Below are 20179 nucleotides of genomic sequence, written 5' to 3' on the forward strand. Positions count from 1 at the left end.
ATGAAAATGCGTACAGCATTTATATGTGAGCGTGTCAGCTTACCATTTACGCGCGTGGATATTACGCGACGAGCAATTTTTAAAAATTTGATATTTTTGGTATAAATGTTTAATTAGGACTTATTATTGTAATATTCAAATTTATTTTACAACGTATGGTAGGATTAAAATGGTCAAATTATTATTGCGTTCAGATACAAAATATTATGCGATAGTTCATCCGATTCATTAGATTAGATCTCATTCTTTTTAAAAAGATAAATAGTGTATTATAGTAATAACATGAAATTTTAAATAAGGCAACAAAATAACCCATTTGACTATTTCAAATTTTCAACACATCGATGTAAGAAAATTGCGAGGTGAAATAATCAACTTGAAAAATGTATGAATTTATATTTTGTTAGATAATAGAACTTGTTGTGTAATGTACATAGTTAAAAATATATTTCATATTTAATTGTTGTTTCTAGATGAAAGTAGAAATTAGATTGTGAGTGCATATTTTGTTACATACTAGTAATAATCTAGAATAAATAATCCCAAAAAGCGAAAGAAGATTTTGGAGATTAGATTTGTCTAATTAATAGGCCTGATATTTGAGTCGGATAAAAATCAGGACACAATTGAAATATTCACTAGTACTTTGTTATTTTCCGTCTTTCCATGATTATCAAATCAAACGGTGACAGATTTAGGGGGTGTTAATTGTCTTTTACTATAGAGTCGGAAGTTTTTTTAATCCTATTTTATAATTAAATTAATAATACATATGAAGGGCGAAATTCTATTGGTAAATCTCTGAATGTCAAAGGCACTTGATTTTGACATTAGTAGATTTACCAATAGAATTTCGCCCTTAATTTGTAATGTAGTGACTTAATTGCTCTAGCACATTATTATGTAAATCTGGGGCTATACTATAAGGTTTATAATGATGGCGAAGATAGCTAGTGATCTTCAACTTAATTAAATAGTACTATGGTTGGCATAATTGGGTTCGTAATAAATAATTCAGGTAAACAAAATCGAATGATTTTATTATGTGCTTGCATTATTATAAAAAAAAGATTTAGTATAATTCAAATAAAAATGTTAAAGAAAATAGAATTGATGAACTAGGTGGAGACGTGTGAACACAAACCCCATCAAATACTACAAACTAAGGAGTATAAGTTTATAACATAAGTTCAACCACTTGAGCCAACCAATAGAAAGTAGCAACGCAAGAAAAGATGCACTTTCCGTAGTGCATGCCCGAAGGGCGCGACGCAATGGAGTTAGAGGCGATGAAAGGAATGGAAATGTTGGGTCAGAAATTGAAAAATAAAACCATCAAATAATTACACGGTCACAAATAATTAACAATTCTTATTAATATTTTATTTTTAGGGCATTCCACCACGGGCTATAAACTAGCATTAATACATGAACACAGCAGTGTGTTCGTTAAAAGAAAAAAAAAAACTAGCATTAATAACACCAAATTTCAATATTAACGCAAACGAAAAGTGGGCACAGCCACGAGAGGCTTAGCTCTAGCCGTAACCGCGCCAAAATTCTCAGTCATGTCCACTTCACTAGCTTTCATCCCATCTGGAAGCTTCCAATCAAAGCAATGCACCAACTGCGCAAGCACCAGTTTCACCACCGTCAATCCTAACTGCAACCCGGGGCAACCCCGCCTGCCCGATCCAAACGGTAGCAGCTCAAAATGGCGGCCTCTCAGGTCCATCTCGTTACCAACGAACCTCTCTGGTGTAAAAGATTCGGGATTAGCCCAAACGTTCGGATCCCTTCCAATAGCCCACACGTTCACGATAACTCTTGATTTTTTGGGTATGTAGAAGCCTTGGAGCTCACAGTCTTCCATGGATTCGTGAGGAACTAAGAGGGGCACCACTGGATGGAGGCGCATGGCTTCCTTGACCACACAGTCCAAGTATCCGAGTTTGTCGAGATGTGATTCTTCAACCATTTTATCCAATCCCACCACTGATTCCAGTTCTTGCTGGAGTTTCTTCATTACTTCTGGATGATTCATCAGTTCCGACATTGCCTACTTGAGTACTGTTGATGAGGTATCTCATTACTTCTGGATGATTCATCAGTTCCGACATTGCCTACTTGAGGTATCCATCCCCACTATGATCATATTGATAGAAATCCAAGGGTTCTATCATAAAACCAATTTGTGATAGGAGGAGAGGCCCATGAGACTTATATAGTGGATTAAGCTCTTTGTGCACACCGATGTGAGATATTATTATATTCATTTTTATGTTTCAATTGCTAACACCCTCCCTCAAACCCTTCAAGGTGAATCTTGAAGGGGTTGGACTTTTTTATGATCGATTGGACAATATGTCCAATCTTTTTTTCGATCGGTTAGACCACTGACCCAAAATTTCAGCCCAGTTATAATGTTGGGTCAGTCATTTTTTTCGGTTTCAGCCTAGATATACTGCTGGGTCAGTTAAATATGACTCACAGTCAGCGACCAGCTCTGATGCCATCTTAACGATGGTAATCGAGAGAGGCGATGTTGTGGCTCTGCAAAATGAAGAGAGAAAAAAATTTGAGAGAAGGAATCGTTTATTCCTTATCTGTATGTGTAGTGTTTTACAATCTCCCATTATATAGTAAAAATATAATTCCTAACTAAGGAAAACGATCAATTACAAATCAATTTATCCTAATCAAATCAATGATTCCCTTAATCTTCTCTCCTTTATTTTGACACATATCCTTACAAAAAATATTTAAATACGGATATTCAGTTTCTCGATAAAACGCATAGTACTATTCAAAGAAAGAGGAGATAATTACGAGGAGAACCGCCTTGACATGGCGGCGGTCAAATTCGAATCCTGCTTGCCCGGATTCCATAATCTCCATCATTGTGTCTACAATGTCTGCAATATGCTCCTTCTGCCTCTTCATCTTCAGCGTAATCATCGATTATTTCTTCCAAAATCCCATCAAAATCCCTGAAGATTAAGCACGCCAATATACGGAAAATAATCGGCCAGATTGAATTTTCCAACAATCTCCATAGACTCTCTGATCACATCTTTGAACCACCCTTTCTCCTCCATAGTCGAATATTTCTTCCCAAACACCATCAAGAAATTCATGTCGCCGTGAGAGCAGAAACCCGGACACGGCTTCCCGGCTCTCAGCAGCCCGTTCGAGAGAAGCAACGAGCAGCCCGACCTCGGCCCGTCTCATGGGCTGGAACTGGCTGATCTTCACGTTGCTCAGTAGCTTCAAGGTGCATAGTTTTCGAATGTCGCGCCAGAACGGGCCGTACGTCCCGAAAGCTATGTCTATCTGGTCATAGGCTATGTATACGGCGGCCTGGATGGGAGGCCTGCTGGCGAAGATGAGGTCGTGAGTCTTGAGAACGAGCTCGGCTGCAGCGGGAGACGACACGACGAGTGTTGGAATGAAGCCGAAGCGCAAGCCCATGATCGGGCAGTGTTTTCGGGCTAGGCGGTGCAAATCATGGTGTGGGTTCTTTCCCAGCAGGTGGAGATGGCCTAATATGGGAAGGCCTTTCGGCCCGGGAGGCAGCAGCCTCTTCTTGTTTCTCGGCCTGAGTTGTTGTTGAAGGAAATAGATAAAAACAATAGCTGATAAAACCAGCCAGGTCACGGCCATTCTTCAACTTAATCTTAACTTTGCTTTTTTATTTTTTTTTTATTTCTTGGTGAATCTTGATTGTTTATGCATGTTTCGGTATGGGAATGAAGAGGTATACATACTAGTACTAGTATTTATTATTCTTGGATGGTCCACACATGTGTAATATATTTATTATGTGGGAGTATACGGCAAAGCAGGTTAAATGCTCATTCAATTTTATAGCTAAAGTGCTTGTTTGGCAGGAAGAATAAGATGCCTAATAAGATCATTCGTACCCATTTATGCTGCAAGTAAATATATTTAATTATATTAATTGTGACTACCGGTTATGTTTTAAACACATTGAAAAAATTTACAAAAACAATATGTTGTTACAGAAGAAATCTGAAAAAGCAAAATTAAAAAAATCTATAAAAACAAAAAATTGCTGTGAAGAAATAGGAGTATAAAAAACACAATAAAAAACTACAAAAAATAATGAATAGTCGTAGAAGAAATCTAAAAAAAAACAAATCGATTTTTTAATAATAGAAAATCAACAAAAACAATGAATTGTTGTAGAAGAAAGAAATGAAAAAAAAAATCGAAAAACTCTGAATAAAAAATAAGTTAAAAAAAATTCGGCGCACTAGCATGTTTAGTTACTAGGTTTCCTGTCCGGTAAGTGACAAACACGGATTTTGCATGTTTTTAAGGATTAGATTTGACTTGTTTTAAATGTCAATCATGCAAATTATGTTCTTAAATTACATATGTTATACATTTTGTATTTTGACGTGTTTGTTGATAAATGATAGAAAAAGATAGAAAAAGGTGAAAAAAGGCCAAAGTGCAGCAGCCTCTGTTCGAGCCCATTCTGCCAGCGATTTTGAAGTCCAGTCAGTGCTTACTACATGCCATTCTCTTCGTCTTCGAAATAGCTTCGCGTGTATATCTTGCATGTCTCAATCGGAGTTCTGTGGAGAAAGCTTTGACAATTATACGAACATTGCGCAGTGCAGTCAAAGCTGGCGGAAATTAGGAGAAAATTAAAGGAATGAAGAAATTATTGCCCAAATCCCTCCTTTTAATTGCAGATTCGAAAATATTATATTTTCAATTAATTGGAGGATACTTTTTTACCATTCTAAATCTTTTTCTAGCTTGTAAATACCCATAACCTAAATTATAATTTTGATCTTAGAGCCTCCAATCCTCCCCCTCTACACATTCTTCCATTCCATCTTTCACACTTAATTCATCCATCTTCCATTAGAGCGGAGCTTTGCAGATCCAGACAAGAAAAGACTGAATATTGAAGATTCAACCTTGGGTTTTATCAATTTCTTTCATGTCTTATACTTTTATTTTTTTTACTACTTGTCTATGAGTAGTTAAACATCATTTGTAGTTTTTTTTTGGTGAAAACTATTATGAATATGTTTTGATTTATTGAATTGAACATTTTTCTAGCTCTTGTGATTGTTTTGCTTGTTCTTGTGCTTTTATTGTTATTTTGTCTGACCAACTTTAGAACTATGTCCGTCTAACTAGATTAATCGAGAGATATCTAGTTTTACGTGGTAAAAGGAACGAGTACAACACATAGGTTTATCTGCACTCGAGAGAGGGGACCCTTTGTGAGGGCTTGAGTCTTAGGAACTTAAGGAGTTAGAATATAATCTATTGGAAGGAGACTTTGATAGTTAGAGTCTAATATACTGGATAAGTGCACTCGAGAGAGGGCATATCCTAGAATCGCGACTTTCCTAATAATCCTAGAGACACATAAAGGTAAAGGTTCTGTGAGATTAATCATCACTAGGTCGTAGTAGTTGTATCCTAAAACTCTACATTCTTTAGCATGCTTTGTATATTTTATTTTTTATACTTCTTTATTTGTGTCTAGTTTATAAAACCAAAACCCAAAACTCCATGTCTCTAAATAGTATGTGACGCTGAGTATATGATAGCCAGTTGCAATCTTATTCCCTGTGTTCGATATCCCGGTACTGACCTTTAGCTATACTAGTTCTACCCTGTAAACTTGCAGGTATTTTTAGTGCTAATAAATAGTGCATCAGTAAGAAATGCAAAAAATATATATATAATTTCATTTGTATCTTCATTCCATTCCTATTCTAGTCTATCTACCAAGAATGACACAAGTGTGTAACGGAGTGTGAGATCCATGCCACTTACTCAAAATAGAAATAAAAACGGTGTGTGTATAGCAAATGTGAAGTTACACTTGTTCACTGAATTACCTAAGATGAGACAATTACAAATGTGGTGATGTTGCATGGAAATAGATAAACACAACCAATGGTAAAACTAGCCAAATCAAGGGCATTTTTCAAATTACTCTGAACTTTGCTTCTCTACTTTTTTTCTTAGGAGTATTTGGTTTAGTAGTGACTCTTTGTTTAATTTGCATGTGGAAATAGATTATACAAGCACAAAATGTTCGTGGGAAAACAGACTTTAGGTACCGTGAATAAAATATTTACTATTTTGATCAATATCTTGGATGGTCCACATACGTAATATACTGATTATATGGTGTATGCGGCAAATTAAAGGTGTACACATTCTATTAATTTAGAGAGAATGTGAAAGGGGGTTGCATACAAATTCCAATTTGAAGTATTTGGGACTTGAATGCTAAAATGTTTTAGGATTTAATTTCCTTTACATACAATTACATGTGTTCTAGATATGTAAGATTAATACAAGCATGATCAATTTATATTTTCTTTGAATTATTTCCCTAGTTCTTGGCAGTTTAGGGACCGGATCTTCCTTGCGCCATTACCCATCACAAGCAATCCCTAGAATTGATCAAATTTCATTCTAGTAAATCTTTTGAATTGTGTTTTATATGAATTTATCCGAATATTTTCTATTTTACGTTTAAAATATTCAATTAAGTAATACTACAATATATTTTGAAGATAAGATCGCCTCCACAAAACTGGATGAGGTTTTCTATTCTTGTCTCTTTAATTTTAAATTATATGCCATTCTTGTTATTATTCACATTTAAAAATATTCATTTATATACAAGTTGTTACTTTAATTAAAAGAGAAGACACAAAACATCACTCAATGCTGTCATTTCTCATTACTCATCACATGCTAAAAACTAGCATTAATAACACCAAATTTCAATATAAGCGCAAACGAAAAGTGGGCACAACCACGAGAGGCATAGCTCTAGCCGTAACCAAACCAAAATTCTCAGCCATGTCAACTTCAGTCGCCTTCATCCTATCTGGAAGCTTCCAATCAAAGCAATGCACCAACTGTGCCAGCACCAATTTCACCACCGTCAGTCCTAACTGCAACCCGGGGCAGCCCCGCCTGCCCGATCCAAACGGTAGCAGCTCAAAATGGCGGCCTCTCAGGTCTATCTCGCTGCCAACGAACCTCTCTGGTGTAAAAGAGTCCGGGTTAGCCCACACATCTGGATCCCTCCCGATGGCCCACACGTTCACGATAACTCTTGATTTTTTGGGTATGTAGAAGCCTTGGATCTCACAGTCTTCCATGGATTCGTGAGGAACTAAGAGGGGGGCCACGGGATGGAGGCGCATGGCTTCCTTGATCACACAGTCCAAGTATTCGAGTTTGTCAAGATGTGATTCTTCAACCATTTGATCCAATCCCACTACTAACTCCAGTTCTTGCTGGAGTTTCTTCATTACTGCTGTATGTTTCATCAGTTCTGACATGGCCCACTCCAGTGCTATTGATGAGGTATCCATCCCCGCTATGATCATATCCTTATAAAAAAATATTTAAATACGGATATTCAGTTTCTCGATATAACGCATAGTACTATTCAAAGAAAGAGGAGATAATTACGAGGAGAACCGCCTTGACATGGCGGCGGTCAAATTCGAATCCTGCTTGCCCGGATTCCATAATCTCCATCATTGTGTCCACAATGTCTGCAGTATGCTCCTTCTGCCTCTTCATCTTCACGTGATCATCGATTATTTCTTCCAAAATCCCATCAAAAGTTTTTCTCAGCCGCTTCAACTTGCCGTGTAATCCCTGAAGATTAAGCACGCCAATATACGGAAAATAGTCAGCCAGATTGAATTTTCCAACGATCTCCATAGACTCTCTGATCACATCTTTGAACCCTTTCTCCTCCATAGTCGAATATTTCTTCCCAAACACCATCAAGAAGTTCATGTCGCCGCTGAGCTCAGCAACCCGGGAGCTGAGATCCACGGCTTCCCGCCTCTCAGCAGCCCGTTTGAGAGAAGTAACGAGCAGCCCGACCTCGGCCCGTCTCATGTGCTGGAACTGGCTGATCTTCTGATTGCTCAGCAGCTTCAAGGTGCATAGTTTTCGCATGTCGCGCCAGAACGGGCCGTACGGCCCGAAAGCCAAGTCTCTCTGGTCGTAGGCTATGTAGACGGCGGCCTCGTTGGTAGGCCGGCTGGCGAAGACGACGTCATGAGTCTTTAGAACGAGCTCGGCTGCAGCAGGAGACGAGACGACAACAGTTGGCACAAAGCCTAAGCGCAAGGCCATGATCGGGCCATGTTTTCGGGCTAGGCGGTGCAAATCACGGTGAGGGTTCTTCCCCAGCAGGTGGAAATGGCCGAATATGGGAAGGCCTTTCGGGCCGGGAGGCAGCCTCTTCTTGTATCTAGGCCCGAGTTGTTTTTGAAGGAAATAGATGAACACAATAGCCGATAAGACAAGAAAAATCAAGGCCATTCTTCAACTTAATTTTAACTTTGCTTCTTTTTTTTTCTTGGTGAATCTAGATTGTTTGTGCATGTTTCGGTATGAGAATGAAGAGGTATATATATATAAATATACACACAATTTAACGTGCCTGTTTATACTACGCCGTATTAATTATTCTTAGATGGTCCACACACGTGTGATATATTAATTGTATGGAAGTATACAGCCAAGTAGGTTAAATGTTCATTCAATTTTATAGCTAAATATGAGACAATCTGTGGTGAGATATTTACAACGCCAATGATGGGCGCCAATGATGATAAGTCGATTGGATAGAGATGGGCTCAAGTGGTTGCAACTAGTGGCGAAACAAGAAGTTTGACATTGGGAAATAATAATTACGAGTATTTTTCAATGTTAGTGTCACCGGTGTTGTTAGGGGTGTGGAACAACCTGGGGCAATGAGTAAAAATTCGGGACCCGTGGCGACGCGGCGCACTGGCATGTTTACAATAACTCCGTCCCCAGTTCCGGCCCCAAGTTTCCTCCACGTCATCATTCCTCTACAGTTGCGGCCCGGCCCCAAAAGCCTCTAACTCTGCAGGCCGCAACTCGGGCCGCAACTAATAAATGACACTATTCACAACTTCAACATATTTAACTCGTAAACGCAATTCGTTGAACAATTAAAAACGGGAAAATGCATTGTTCATTAGAAATTAACATTGCATTACTAGACGAAGCAAATTTAAAATACAAGAAACCCGGGCCACGACTACTACTTCTTCATTTGGGCGCGAAGGTAGGCGATCATCTCACGGTGCAACTCGAGCTCCTCGTCCGACATCTTCGATGTCAACTCCGTCAGTTGGCTCATCCGTCATGTAATATTCATCTCCGCCAAAGTGTCGGACATCTTATCCAGAGACGGATTGGTCGGGGCCATAGCGGAGTTGCTCGCAGTTGCCTTCCCCTTTGCTTTCCTCTTGGCCGCCTTTGTTCCCATCGGGCGGCTCTGAATGCTAGGAGAGGAGACGAAGACGTCGTCGTCCGTCACGTTGAGGTCGATTGTCGGACCTCCTTCGCTCGAAGAGTAGTTTTCGGAGGCGGAAACTTTAGTTCTCTTCGCCGCCCCAGTTGCCGCCGGCTCGGCACCGCTGGTGAACTTCGGGCTCTTCTCGACAAGCTTCCAAACCTCGTAGTACTTGAAGGCCTTCTTCCCGTCAGTGAAGAACGCATCCTTCTCCTTCTCGATGAGGTCTGCCTCGCTGTGCCCGCTCGGCCACATCCGAAATACGTTGGCCCACTTTCCGTTCCACTTGCTCATATCCGCCTGGACCCGGCCTCAATGCTTGCGCAGCTTCACGTAGCTACGCTCGATCGACCCTTTAGGACGACCAGCGTTATACTTCTGAGCAATCCGCTCCCAGAAAGCCTTGCCAGTCTGCTGGTTGCCGATGATAGGATCCTCGGCCACGTCGATGTAGTTCCTCGCAAGCCACATTGTCTCATGTGGAGTGTACTTCTTCGGCCCATCCTCCTCGCCGACCTTCTCCTTGCCCCGCTCTTGAGCGGGCTCCATCTCACTGATTTCGAACTCTTCCGTGTTGACCGGCGAGGTTATGTCGACGTTGCTACCGACTCCCGGACTAGGCGTCGGCTGCGATGGTTGCGACCCCGGTATGTACCAATTGTTCGAGTTGACGAACTCCTCCATCTCACGTTCATCGCTGTTGAACCAATCCATTGATGCCGATTCAAAGTGTATAATAGAGATTGAAATGGAATGCACGTAAGATTGATGCACAAATGGAATGCTCGTATTTATAGACACAAAATCAAAAAAAATATAAAAAAAAATATATTGGCGTTGCGGCCCGGCCCGAGACTCGTGTAACGCTGGGCCGGGACTCGCCGGTGCGGCACGACGCGCGATTAACGCCGTCCCAGGCTGGGAATGCGGCCGCGGGACCGACCTGAGCCGCGGCTTGCCTCCGTCTAACGCGCGGGACGGGTCAGGACTCGCGAATTGCAGCCCGGCCAGCCGCGTTATTTATGCTCTTAGTTACTAGAATTCCGTACTAAGGATATTGAATGAATGAAATAAAAATGTAAAAAATGCAAAAAAAAAGGTAATTTCATTTATATCTTCATTCCAAGAATGACACGAGTATTTAGTGGAGTGTGAGATTCATGCTACTTACTCAAAATAAAAATATAAACTTTAAACCGTTGACGTTAGACGTCACCACGGTTCGGAACCGCCAGTTCCTGTTCAAGATTTTCTTGAACCAGAACCGGCCCGTCGTAGCTTGGACGGTTCCGGTTCTTGAACCATGAACCGGCAGTTCACGTCAAGGTCCGGAACCGCCGGTTCCAGACCGGTTTGGCGGTTCATGTTTTTTTTGTTAAAATTGTAATTTAAGTAAAAAATGTAGATATACTAGCATAAATAAAATTAGAATAATGCGATATACGAATGCAATTTTATTGATACAAATTTCAACTATATTATAAATTACAACTTTAAAATTACAAATTACAACTTAAAATTTACAAATTACAACTTAAAAATTATAAATTACAAAAGACTTAAAGTCTTGATTACAATTTACAAATTACATATTCGAAACAAATGGGAGAAAAAAGAAATAAAGGAAAATGACTTGAGCTCAACTTAAATTTAAAATTTAAGTTGAGATGCCTACGTATCCTCAATGCTCAATTGCATTTTGGAATCAAAGTCCACGTAGTTCTCTTACCTTGCTTACCTATTTGGCTTGATCGGAGGAATTGGCCTACTCTTCGTCTGGGAAGTAGTCTTGGTCGGGTTGTACTACTTGATTGTCCCAATCCGGTTCTTGGTCTCTAATTTCGGTGGAGCACCAATCATCAAGTAACATGGTGGCTTCCATGTTTTACCCAGTGAATCTACTTCTTCTGTCGTCCAAGACGTTGCCTCCAACACTAAAGGCGGACTCGACGGCGACAGTGGAAGTCGGAACCGAAAAGATCTCATTGGCCATTGATGCAAGGATGGGAAAATCTTTCTCGTGTGATCCCCACCAATCTAGGACGTCGATTTGTTGGGGAACGGGACCTCATTCTTCATCATTGAAAGAAAAGTGTGAGTCAAAATTTAAATCTAACTCACTTGCCGAATTTGCCGTCCTTCCTCCGCTGCTGTAGCCGTATAGGTCCGCCAATTGTGATTGGGCGTCGGGGTCATCAACTTGGAAGAAACCAAAGTTATGTGTTTGACGGGGGGTCTAGGTCTCACTTGGTGGGTACTGTTGTACTTGGCTTCGTAATCGTGAAAGAGAGCCCGCAAGTCGAACTCAAAACTTCTTTGCAGGGTTGAGAGGTAGGGGAGGTTTATTTGGAATGTTTGGGCTAGGTTTATGTTGTTGTCGCCGTCCTCGTCATTCGATTGCAAAGCTCGGAGTGGTTCAAGACCAATAGAAGCCAAATTGTTGTAATAAAATTCTAAAATTTTTAAAGTACCAACTAGTCTCCATTTTGGATCCAAAACTTTTGGAAGCAAAAAAAATGTTGGGATCTCATTGAAATACTTAAGCCATTTTTCAATCATATAATGTAAAACACACATTAATTCAGGATTATTTACGAAATTTTTCATTGCAGTTTTAAAACCAAGTGATATATACATGTAATGTTCTAAAACACGAACGGATGTGCAATAATACACACCTGATAACTCAACTGTGGCATTTCTAAAACCTTTGAATAATTTAAATAAACTCATGCTTTGATCCCAACAAGAAGAGGTTAGATATAAATCATCTACATGGAAAGTTCTATAAAAATCAACCAAATATTCTATATGATCTAATGTAGAATGCAACATATCATATGTAGAGTTCCATCTAGTAGACACATCTAAAGTAAAAGTTGTGTACCTTATTTTCTTCGAATGACAATACTTCTTCCACGGCTTGCCAATATGAGGCTTCCAGTGGATCAAGGATACAACTGTTATAATAGGTTGAATATGTCTTTGCCATAAAGACAAAGCATCTTGTACACATAAATTTAAAATATGACATATACATCTTTGGTGAAAATACTTACCACTTATCACCGGGGAGCAAGCCGCAATTAATTCGAGTATACTTGCAGTGTTAGCGGTTGCGTTATCAAAACCAACCGAAAATATTTTGTTGCATAAATCATAATCATTCAAAATTTGAATAATTAAAGATGCAATTGCTTGTGCGGTGTGTGGTGTTGGAAATTGTCTAAAACCAATTAAACGTTTATTTAAATTCCAACTATTATCTATAAAATGACATGAAATTCCCATGTAAGAATTTCTATGGTATGAATCCGTCCACACATCAGAGCAAATATTAACTTTGTGTCCCAAGGTAGATACAAATTTTCCTACTTCTCTTTTTTTTATCAAAAAACTGCCGGTTGTTAGATCTTTAAGCAGTTGAGGGGGGAATTCTTTTTGTAGCAACATTAAATGCGGTTTGCATAGTAACTTCATATTTTTTGTCATTTAAAAAATTAAACGGCAAATGCTTCATTGCCGCTCATCTTACCATAGCATCGGTAACATTTTTGGCATCTTACCTGTTTGAGACGATGAGCCGGCAGAGAAGTTAATTTGGCTTTGGGACTTAATATGCCCATATTCCACGGGATGTTTTACCTTCAAATGGTGATGGAGAGTACCATATCCCCCACCGGTTCTATATGGATAGACTTTCTCGCAATATTTACAATATGCTTTTAACTCATTTGTCTCTATGATAGTGGTCGGATCATTAGGATTTGAAATTACCACCGGGGCCTTCTTGTAATGTTTGGTGAAAATATCGGATTTCAACTTTGGAGGCATCTTCTTCTTTTGTCGTCCTGAAGGAGGAGGAACATCAACCTCCTCACATTTTCGCCAACTTGGCCGGCGCTAGAAGGGGGGAATTGATGTGATCCATCATCGCCTTCGTCCGATGATAGATTCACATCGTATTCGAAATGCGAAGCCGAATGTGAATGCCCCCTTCTTGGTCGGCGAGGGCAAGTAACAAGGCCGCATTTCGATCTTCTTCCTCCTACGAAAATTATACAATTAAGTAACAATGCTAACAAAAATAAAACACACAGATGTTAAAAAATAAAATTATGAATTTAATAAAAATGAATTTAAAAAAACAAAAACATATTAGAACTTAGTTGCGCTCGAAGAGTGGCTCGCCTTCCCACCTCCTCCGTAACTTGTGCTCTTGTAGGGGCACGTCGACGACGAGTATCACTTTGATCTTGGGCAATTCCCTTGCCCCGATCACCACCACGACGAGATTAAGACATGATATTAATGGAAATTGAAAGTGGAGAATAGAGAGTAGTGTGATTGTGTGAATATGATAACGTAAACAATGCGAGTAAATTATGAGCGCAAATAACGTAAACAACTTGAGCAATTAGAGAGAATGATGATAGAGAATAGAGAAATTGAGATTGAGAAGAGAAAGACTTGTTAACACAAGAATGGGGTGAGTAGAAATGAAGAGGAAGGGGGTATTTATAGGGGAAAAATGTGATTAAATTAAATAATAAAAAAATTCAAAAATTCAAATTTTCAAAAAATCGGCGGTTCCGGAACCGGCGGTTTTTTGGACGGAACCGCCGGTTTAGTCAACGGTTTCTAACGAAAACTGGCAGTTCCGCTGACTGTTTCTGAAAAGGCTATTGTGTAGGTCAGAAATAGGCCTGAAAAGCTGCCGGAACCGCCGAACCGGCGGTTACGGTTTGCAAATAATTGGAACCTGAACCGGCCCGAGGGAACCGGCAGTTCCGGTCACGGTTAGAACCGTCGCCGACGGTTCCGGTTCTGAGCCGGTTCGTCCGGTTCGGTTCGGTTTGGGGACGTCTAGTTGACGTGTTGAAATGTCAAATGAGACATTATTTTATGAACTGAGGTAGTACCATATTGATAATATTTTAGATGGTTACACATGCAACATACTACCTTTGACCTTTAAAAATAGCATTGCTTGAAACGATATACAAGTTTTAATGCACAATTTATAAAGACCTTTAAAAATAGCATTGTTTGAAACGATATACTAGTTTTAATGCAAATTTATAAAGTAAGAGAGACAAGGTAATAGGAGTGGTACCGGTGGATTGTATGATCATCATTATTAATAGTGTTTAAAATTATATGTATAAGTGATATGAGCGACCGCTTCCCGTCTCTCAGCAGCCCATTTGAGAGAAGTAACGAGCAGCCCGACCTCGGCCCGTGTCATGGACTGGAACTGGCTGATCTTTACATTGCTCAGCAGCTTCAAAGTGCAGAGTTTTCGCATGTGGCGCCAGTACGGGCCGTACGGCCCGAAAGCCAAGTCCCGCTGATCGTAGAAAACGCACGCGGCGGCCTCGTTGGGAGGCCGGCTGGCGAAGACGAGGTCGTGAGTCTTGAGAACGAGCTCGGCTGCAGCGGGAGACGACACGACGAGTGTTGGCACGAAGCCGAAGCGCAGGCCCATGATCGGGCCAGGCGGTGCAAATCACGGTGAGGGTTCTTCTCCAGCAGGTGGAGATGGCCTAATATGGGAAGGCCTTTCGGGCCGGGAGGTAGCTTCTTCTCGTTTCTCGGCCCGATAAGTAGTTGGAGGAAATAGATGAACACGATCAGTGATAAAACTAGCCAAATCACGACCATTCTTCAACTTAAATTTGAACTTTGCTTCTTTTGTCTTGGCGAATGTAGATGGTTTGTGCATATGTCATAATCAGAAAGAAGAAGTATATACATATATATACACACACGTGATCGAGAACGCACTATTTTTATTATTTACTCCCTCCATCTACAGATATGAATCTCATTTCTTCCTGTCATGGATTTTAGAAAAATGAGTGAAAAATTGATTGTTTGGATTATAGGGAAGAGATAAATGTTGATTGAATTTATTGCTAAAGATGTGACAATTGTGGTGAGGAGTTTAATTACAAACGCCAAAGATGATAAGTCGGCGTGGATGGGGATGGAGTCAAGTGGCGTAAAACCCATTCTCCAATTAATGGTTGCAACAGTTGGCAGCACAAGAATTTTGACATTGGAGATTAATAATACAAGAGTATTTTTCGGTGTTTTGTTTTGTCGCTGGAAGCAGTTTCGATATTGGCAATAGAGAAAAGGGCATGAATTAAGAGACATAATGTCTCCATGCCTTAATGCCCCTATGTTATTTTGGAGAGAAATATCTTAGATTATGATAATTAAACTAAGCATGCTTATTATGCTCATATTTATAGTATTCATGATTTTAATTAAAGTACTTAAAGTCTTAATCAGAGTATTTGTAATTTTAATTAGAATATTTTTTGTACATACCATTTAATTTTATGAGAAGATACTCATGTGATTTTGGAAAAATATAAAATTAAAAATGATTGTTCTTGCAAATAAAATTTATCAGTTTATTAATAAAATTATAATCTTGAGAATTTAATTTATTAATACTACTACCTCCGTCCCACATTAAGTGTCACATTTAGGATGAGCGTGGATTTTAAGAAATGTATAGAAAAATGAGTTGAATAAGTTAGTGGACTATGGTCCCACTTTTATATATATATATATATATATATATATATATATATATTAGTTTTATAATAAAATGTTAGTAGAATTGGTTAGTGGAATGTAAGGACTACTTACCATTTATGGCAAAAGTGAAATGTGACTCTTATTGTGAGACGGACCGAAATGACAAAATGTGACACTTAATGTGGAACAGAGGTAGTATTATTTTAATTAATAAAAGTTATTATTTTTATAAATAAAATTTATTATCTAATAAATAAAAATATATTGTTATTTTCAAGAAAAGTTATTGTTTTTTGAATAAAATATATTATTTTAAAAGGCTCAATAATAGTTTTCTATTTAATATGTGATGACTCAAATTCTTTATGTCTATTGGATAGATAGAGAGCTTGTTATTTACTTAACTGTACATCATCATAGAATAAAGAGTATTGTTATTGGGAATAAAATTTACATTTATTATGAAAAATCATAGTGTTTAATATATAAATTTATTCCTCTAATATAGTTTGTTGCTAATAAAAGTTATTTATTGCGGACAAAAATTATTTATTTTTGCTATTTTACAAGAGTTATTATAATTGTTAAAAAAATAATCATTTTAATTAATAAAATATTATTAATATAATCAATAAAAGCATTATTGTAACAAATAATAGTTATAGTTCTAGTTAAATAAAATTATTGTTCCAATAAATAAAAGTTATTATCCTTATGAATAAAATTTATTATCCTTGTAAATAAAAGTTAATGTTTTGGGAATAGAAGTTATTGTTATTGCAAATAGAAGTTACTATTTTGGAAATAAAAGTTACTATTTTGGAAATAAAGTTATTATTCTCATCAATAAATAATTTTGTTCTAATGAACAAAATGTTAGTAGTATTAATTTTGTGAAGAGACAAAGCAAAGGGAATTAATCAAATGCGTATTGTAATCTGTATGTGAATTAATTTTTTTTTATTGTTATAGAAAATTAGAAATGAGCAAATTGGAAAAGAGATAATTTGTTGATGGAAAACTATAATTGGAGAAAAAGAAAATGAGAATTTATTGATGGAGAATTATAATTAGAGAAAAAAGGGAGAATTTATTGATAGACATATAATTAGAGAAGAGGAGAGAGAACTTAATAAAAAAATGAAATAAAAATCTTTGAAGTGTAATTAAATGCTAGACACAAATCTCAGTAAGACACCCACCTTCCTTAATCAAATTACTACTTTAGCCCTATGATGGCAATGCCATTATGTTTCTAAATCATTTCTCTGGAGTAAGAAATTGGAAAATAAAACCATAAAAATAATTACAGGGTCATATTTATAACTTTCTTGTTAGTGTTTTATTTTATCCCACATGCCATAAAGTAGCAATAATAACACCAAACTAATTATTTCAATATTAATGCAAACGACAAGTGGGCACAACCACAAGAGGTTTAGCTCTAGAAGTAACAACACCAAAATTCTCAGTCATGTCCACTTCACTAGCTTTCATCCCATCTGGAAGCTTCCAATCAAAGCAATGCACCAACTGCGCAAGCACCAGTTTCACCACCGTCAATCCTAACTGCAACCCGGGGCAACCCCGCCTGCCCGATCCAAACGGTAGCAGCTCAAAATGCCCGGAGTCAACTCACAGTATAACTTCGTCGTCTGACGGTCAGAACCAGCCCTATGCGAAGTGGCACTTCTCCAACCAGCCTAAGCCAGCCCCCACCTAGGAAATCTATTTTTAAGTCATTTTTCTTTATTGAAATTTTATGATTTTAATAAATTTATTGTTAAATGGTGTCAAATGTTTTTTAAAAAATTATTAATTTGATTTGAATGGTGATAATATTTATTAAAATCATACATATGTATATTAAATTATTCCAAACTTACTAAATTTATAGTCTTTTATTCGCATATATTGTTATGATCAAAACAGGTTTACATATTTAAAGAATGTAGGAGGTGATATACAACATACATGGTAGTATTACATCTCATGATTAACTTTTTGTTTCATAGCACATGCTAGAAACACAAACTTTCAATGCTTATGCAAACGATAAGTGGGCACAGCCATGAGAGGCTTCAATCTGACATTAACCAAACCAAATTTCTCAGTCATGTCCACATCACTTTCCTTCATCCCATCTGGAAGCTTCCAATCAAAGCAATGCACCAACTGCGCAAGCACCAGTTTCACCACCGTCAATCCTAACTGCAACCCGGGGCAGCCCCGCCTACCCGCACCAAACGGTAGCAGTTCGAAATGGTGGCCTCTCAGGTCTATCTGGCTGCCAATGAACCTCTCTGGCGCAAAAGAGTCAGGGTCAGCCCAAACACCGGGATCCCTCCCGATAGCCCACACATTCACGATGACTCTTGCCTTTTTAGGCACGTGGAACCCTCCGACCTCACAGTCCTCCATGGATTCGTGAGGAATTAGGAGGGGGCCCACATGATGGAGACGCATGGCTTCCTTTACCACACACTCCAAGTATTGGAGCTTTTCAAGATGTGATTCTTCAACCATTTGATCCAATCCCACCACTGATTCCAGTTCTTCCTGGAGTTTCTTCATCACCGCTGGATGCTTCATCAGTTCCGACATTGCCCACTCCAGTGCTGTTGATGACGTATCCATCCCTGCTACGACCATATCCTTATGCATAAAAGAAAATTAAACGTGAATATTCAGTTTCTCGATATAATTCACACTAGTATTATTAAAAGAGCGACAATATATATTATTATTACGAGGAGAATGGCCTTGACATGGCGAAGGTCGAACTCGAATCCTGCCTCCCCGGATTCCATAATCTCCATCAGTGTATCAACAATGTCTGCAGTATGCTCCTCGTGCCTCTTCATCTTCATGTGATCATCGATTATTTTTTCCAGAATCCCATCAATAATGTTGCTCACTCTCTTCATCTTGCCATGTAATCCCTGGAGATTGAGCACGCCGATGTACGGAAAATAGTCAGCCAGATTGAATTTCCCTAGAATCACCATTGCCTCCTTGATCGCCTCTTCGAATCCTTTGTCCTCCATAGTCGAATATCTCTTCCCAAACACCATCAGGAAATTAATGTCGCAGTTGAGGGCCGTAACCTGAGCTCTGAGATCGACCGCTTCCCGCCTCTCAGCAGCGCGTCTGAGCGATGCAACGAAAAGCCCGACCTCGGCCCGTCTCATGGGCTGGAAATGGCCGATCTTCACGTTGCTCAGCAGCTTCAACGTGAGGAGTTTTCGCATGTGGCGCCAGTACGGGCCGTACGGCCCGAAAGCCAAGTCTCTCTTGTCGTAGAGTATGCACGCGGCGGCCTCGTTGGCAGGCCGGCTGGCGAAGACGAGGTCGTGAGTCTTGAGGACGAGCTCGGCTGCAGCGGGAGACGACACGACGAGTGCTGGCACGAAGCCCAAGCGCAAGCCCATGATCGGGCCGTGTTTTCGGGCAAGGCGGTGCAAATCACGGTGAGGGTTCTTCCCCATCAGGTGGAGATGGCCTAATATGGGAAGGCCTTTCGGGCCGGGAGGCAGTTTCTTCTTGTTTCTTGGCCCGAGAAGTTGTTGGAGGAAATAGATAAACACAATTAGTGATAAAACTAGCCAAATCATGGCCATTCTTCAACTTAATTTTAACTATGCTTCTCTATTTTTTGTGAAGCTTGTTATTTAGGTTGTGACTCTTTCCGAAAATGAAAATGGGGTATATATAAATACAAACGTACAAGAAAATGTTGTTAGAATCTAGTATAGTATTGCCAATTGCCATAATGATAGTACTATTTTCAACGGTCTACCCATGTGATTTATGTGTACGTCAAAGATGTAATTTTTTTAATTTGTTAATAAATATTTTATTTCATTTTTTACTTTGTTTTTAAAAGTGAATCTCGAATTATATTAACTCAATTCAGTAACATTCTATCATAAAATCAATATAAAAGTAGTTGTCACGTGTTACACTAACTTTTCGTACTACTCCCACCGTCCCTAAAAGTTTGTCCCATTTTTCTATTTCTGTTCGTCCCACAAAATTTGTCTCATTTCACTTTTTACCATATTTATTGGTGGACCACATATTCCACTAACTCATTCATATTCACATTTTATTATAAAACTAATATATAAAAGTAGGACCTCAATTTCATTAACTTTTTCAACTCACTTTTCATTACATTTCTTAAAACCGTGCCGGATCAAAGTGAGACAATATTTAGAGAACGAAGAGAGTATTTTTTTTTATAAAATCGAA

The 20179-nt window shown here is 38.8% G+C and overlaps 2 protein-coding genes and 1 pseudogene across 2 annotated transcripts; all 3 read right to left on the minus strand.

Moving 5' to 3' along the window:
* Positions 1–1495: 1495 nt before the first annotated feature.
* LOC121786432 lies at positions 1496–3709 on the minus strand (annotated as a pseudogene).
* A 3019-nt stretch (positions 3710–6728) lies between these two features.
* LOC121786431 (cytochrome P450 71AU50-like) lies at positions 6729–8428 on the minus strand. The gene is made up of 2 exons (XM_042185068.1): positions 7495–8428; positions 6729–7412 (listed from the first exon to the last, which is right to left on the minus strand). The coding sequence occupies exons 1-2, from the start codon at positions 8362–8364 to the stop codon at positions 6795–6797; spliced, it is 1488 nt and encodes a 495-aa protein (XP_042041002.1). The 5' UTR covers positions 8365–8428; the 3' UTR covers positions 6729–6794.
* A 9379-nt stretch (positions 8429–17807) lies between these two features.
* Positions 17808–19620, minus strand: LOC121787755 (cytochrome P450 71AU50-like). Its single transcript, XM_042186594.1, has 2 exons — positions 18676–19620; positions 17808–18580 (listed from the first exon to the last, which is right to left on the minus strand). Exons 1-2 carry the CDS (start codon positions 19543–19545, stop codon positions 17963–17965), a joined length of 1488 nt encoding a protein of 495 aa, XP_042042528.1. The 5' UTR covers positions 19546–19620; the 3' UTR covers positions 17808–17962.
* Between the last annotated feature and the right edge of the window lie 559 nt (positions 19621–20179).

This window comes from Salvia splendens, chromosome 22 (assembly GCF_004379255.2).
Source record: "Salvia splendens isolate huo1 chromosome 22, SspV2, whole genome shotgun sequence".
Lineage (NCBI taxonomy): Eukaryota > Viridiplantae > Streptophyta > Magnoliopsida > Lamiales > Lamiaceae > Salvia > Salvia splendens.

Bases quoted from the DNA above. Each gene is read 5' to 3' on its own strand.
- LOC121786431 (XM_042185068.1), bottom strand. From the start codon at position 8,364: ATGGCCTTGATTTTTCTTGTCTTATCGGCTATTGTGTTCATCTATTTC. The intron at 7,413-7,494 runs GTAATTATCTCC...TTTTTTTATAAG, and splicing joins ATGTCAAGGCGGTTCTCCTC to GATATGATCATAGCGGGGAT.
- LOC121787755 (XM_042186594.1), bottom strand. From the start codon at position 19,545: ATGGCCATGATTTGGCTAGTTTTATCACTAATTGTGTTTATCTATTTC. The intron at 18,581-18,675 runs GTAATAATAATA...TTTATGCATAAG, and splicing joins ATGTCAAGGCCATTCTCCTC to GATATGGTCGTAGCAGGGAT.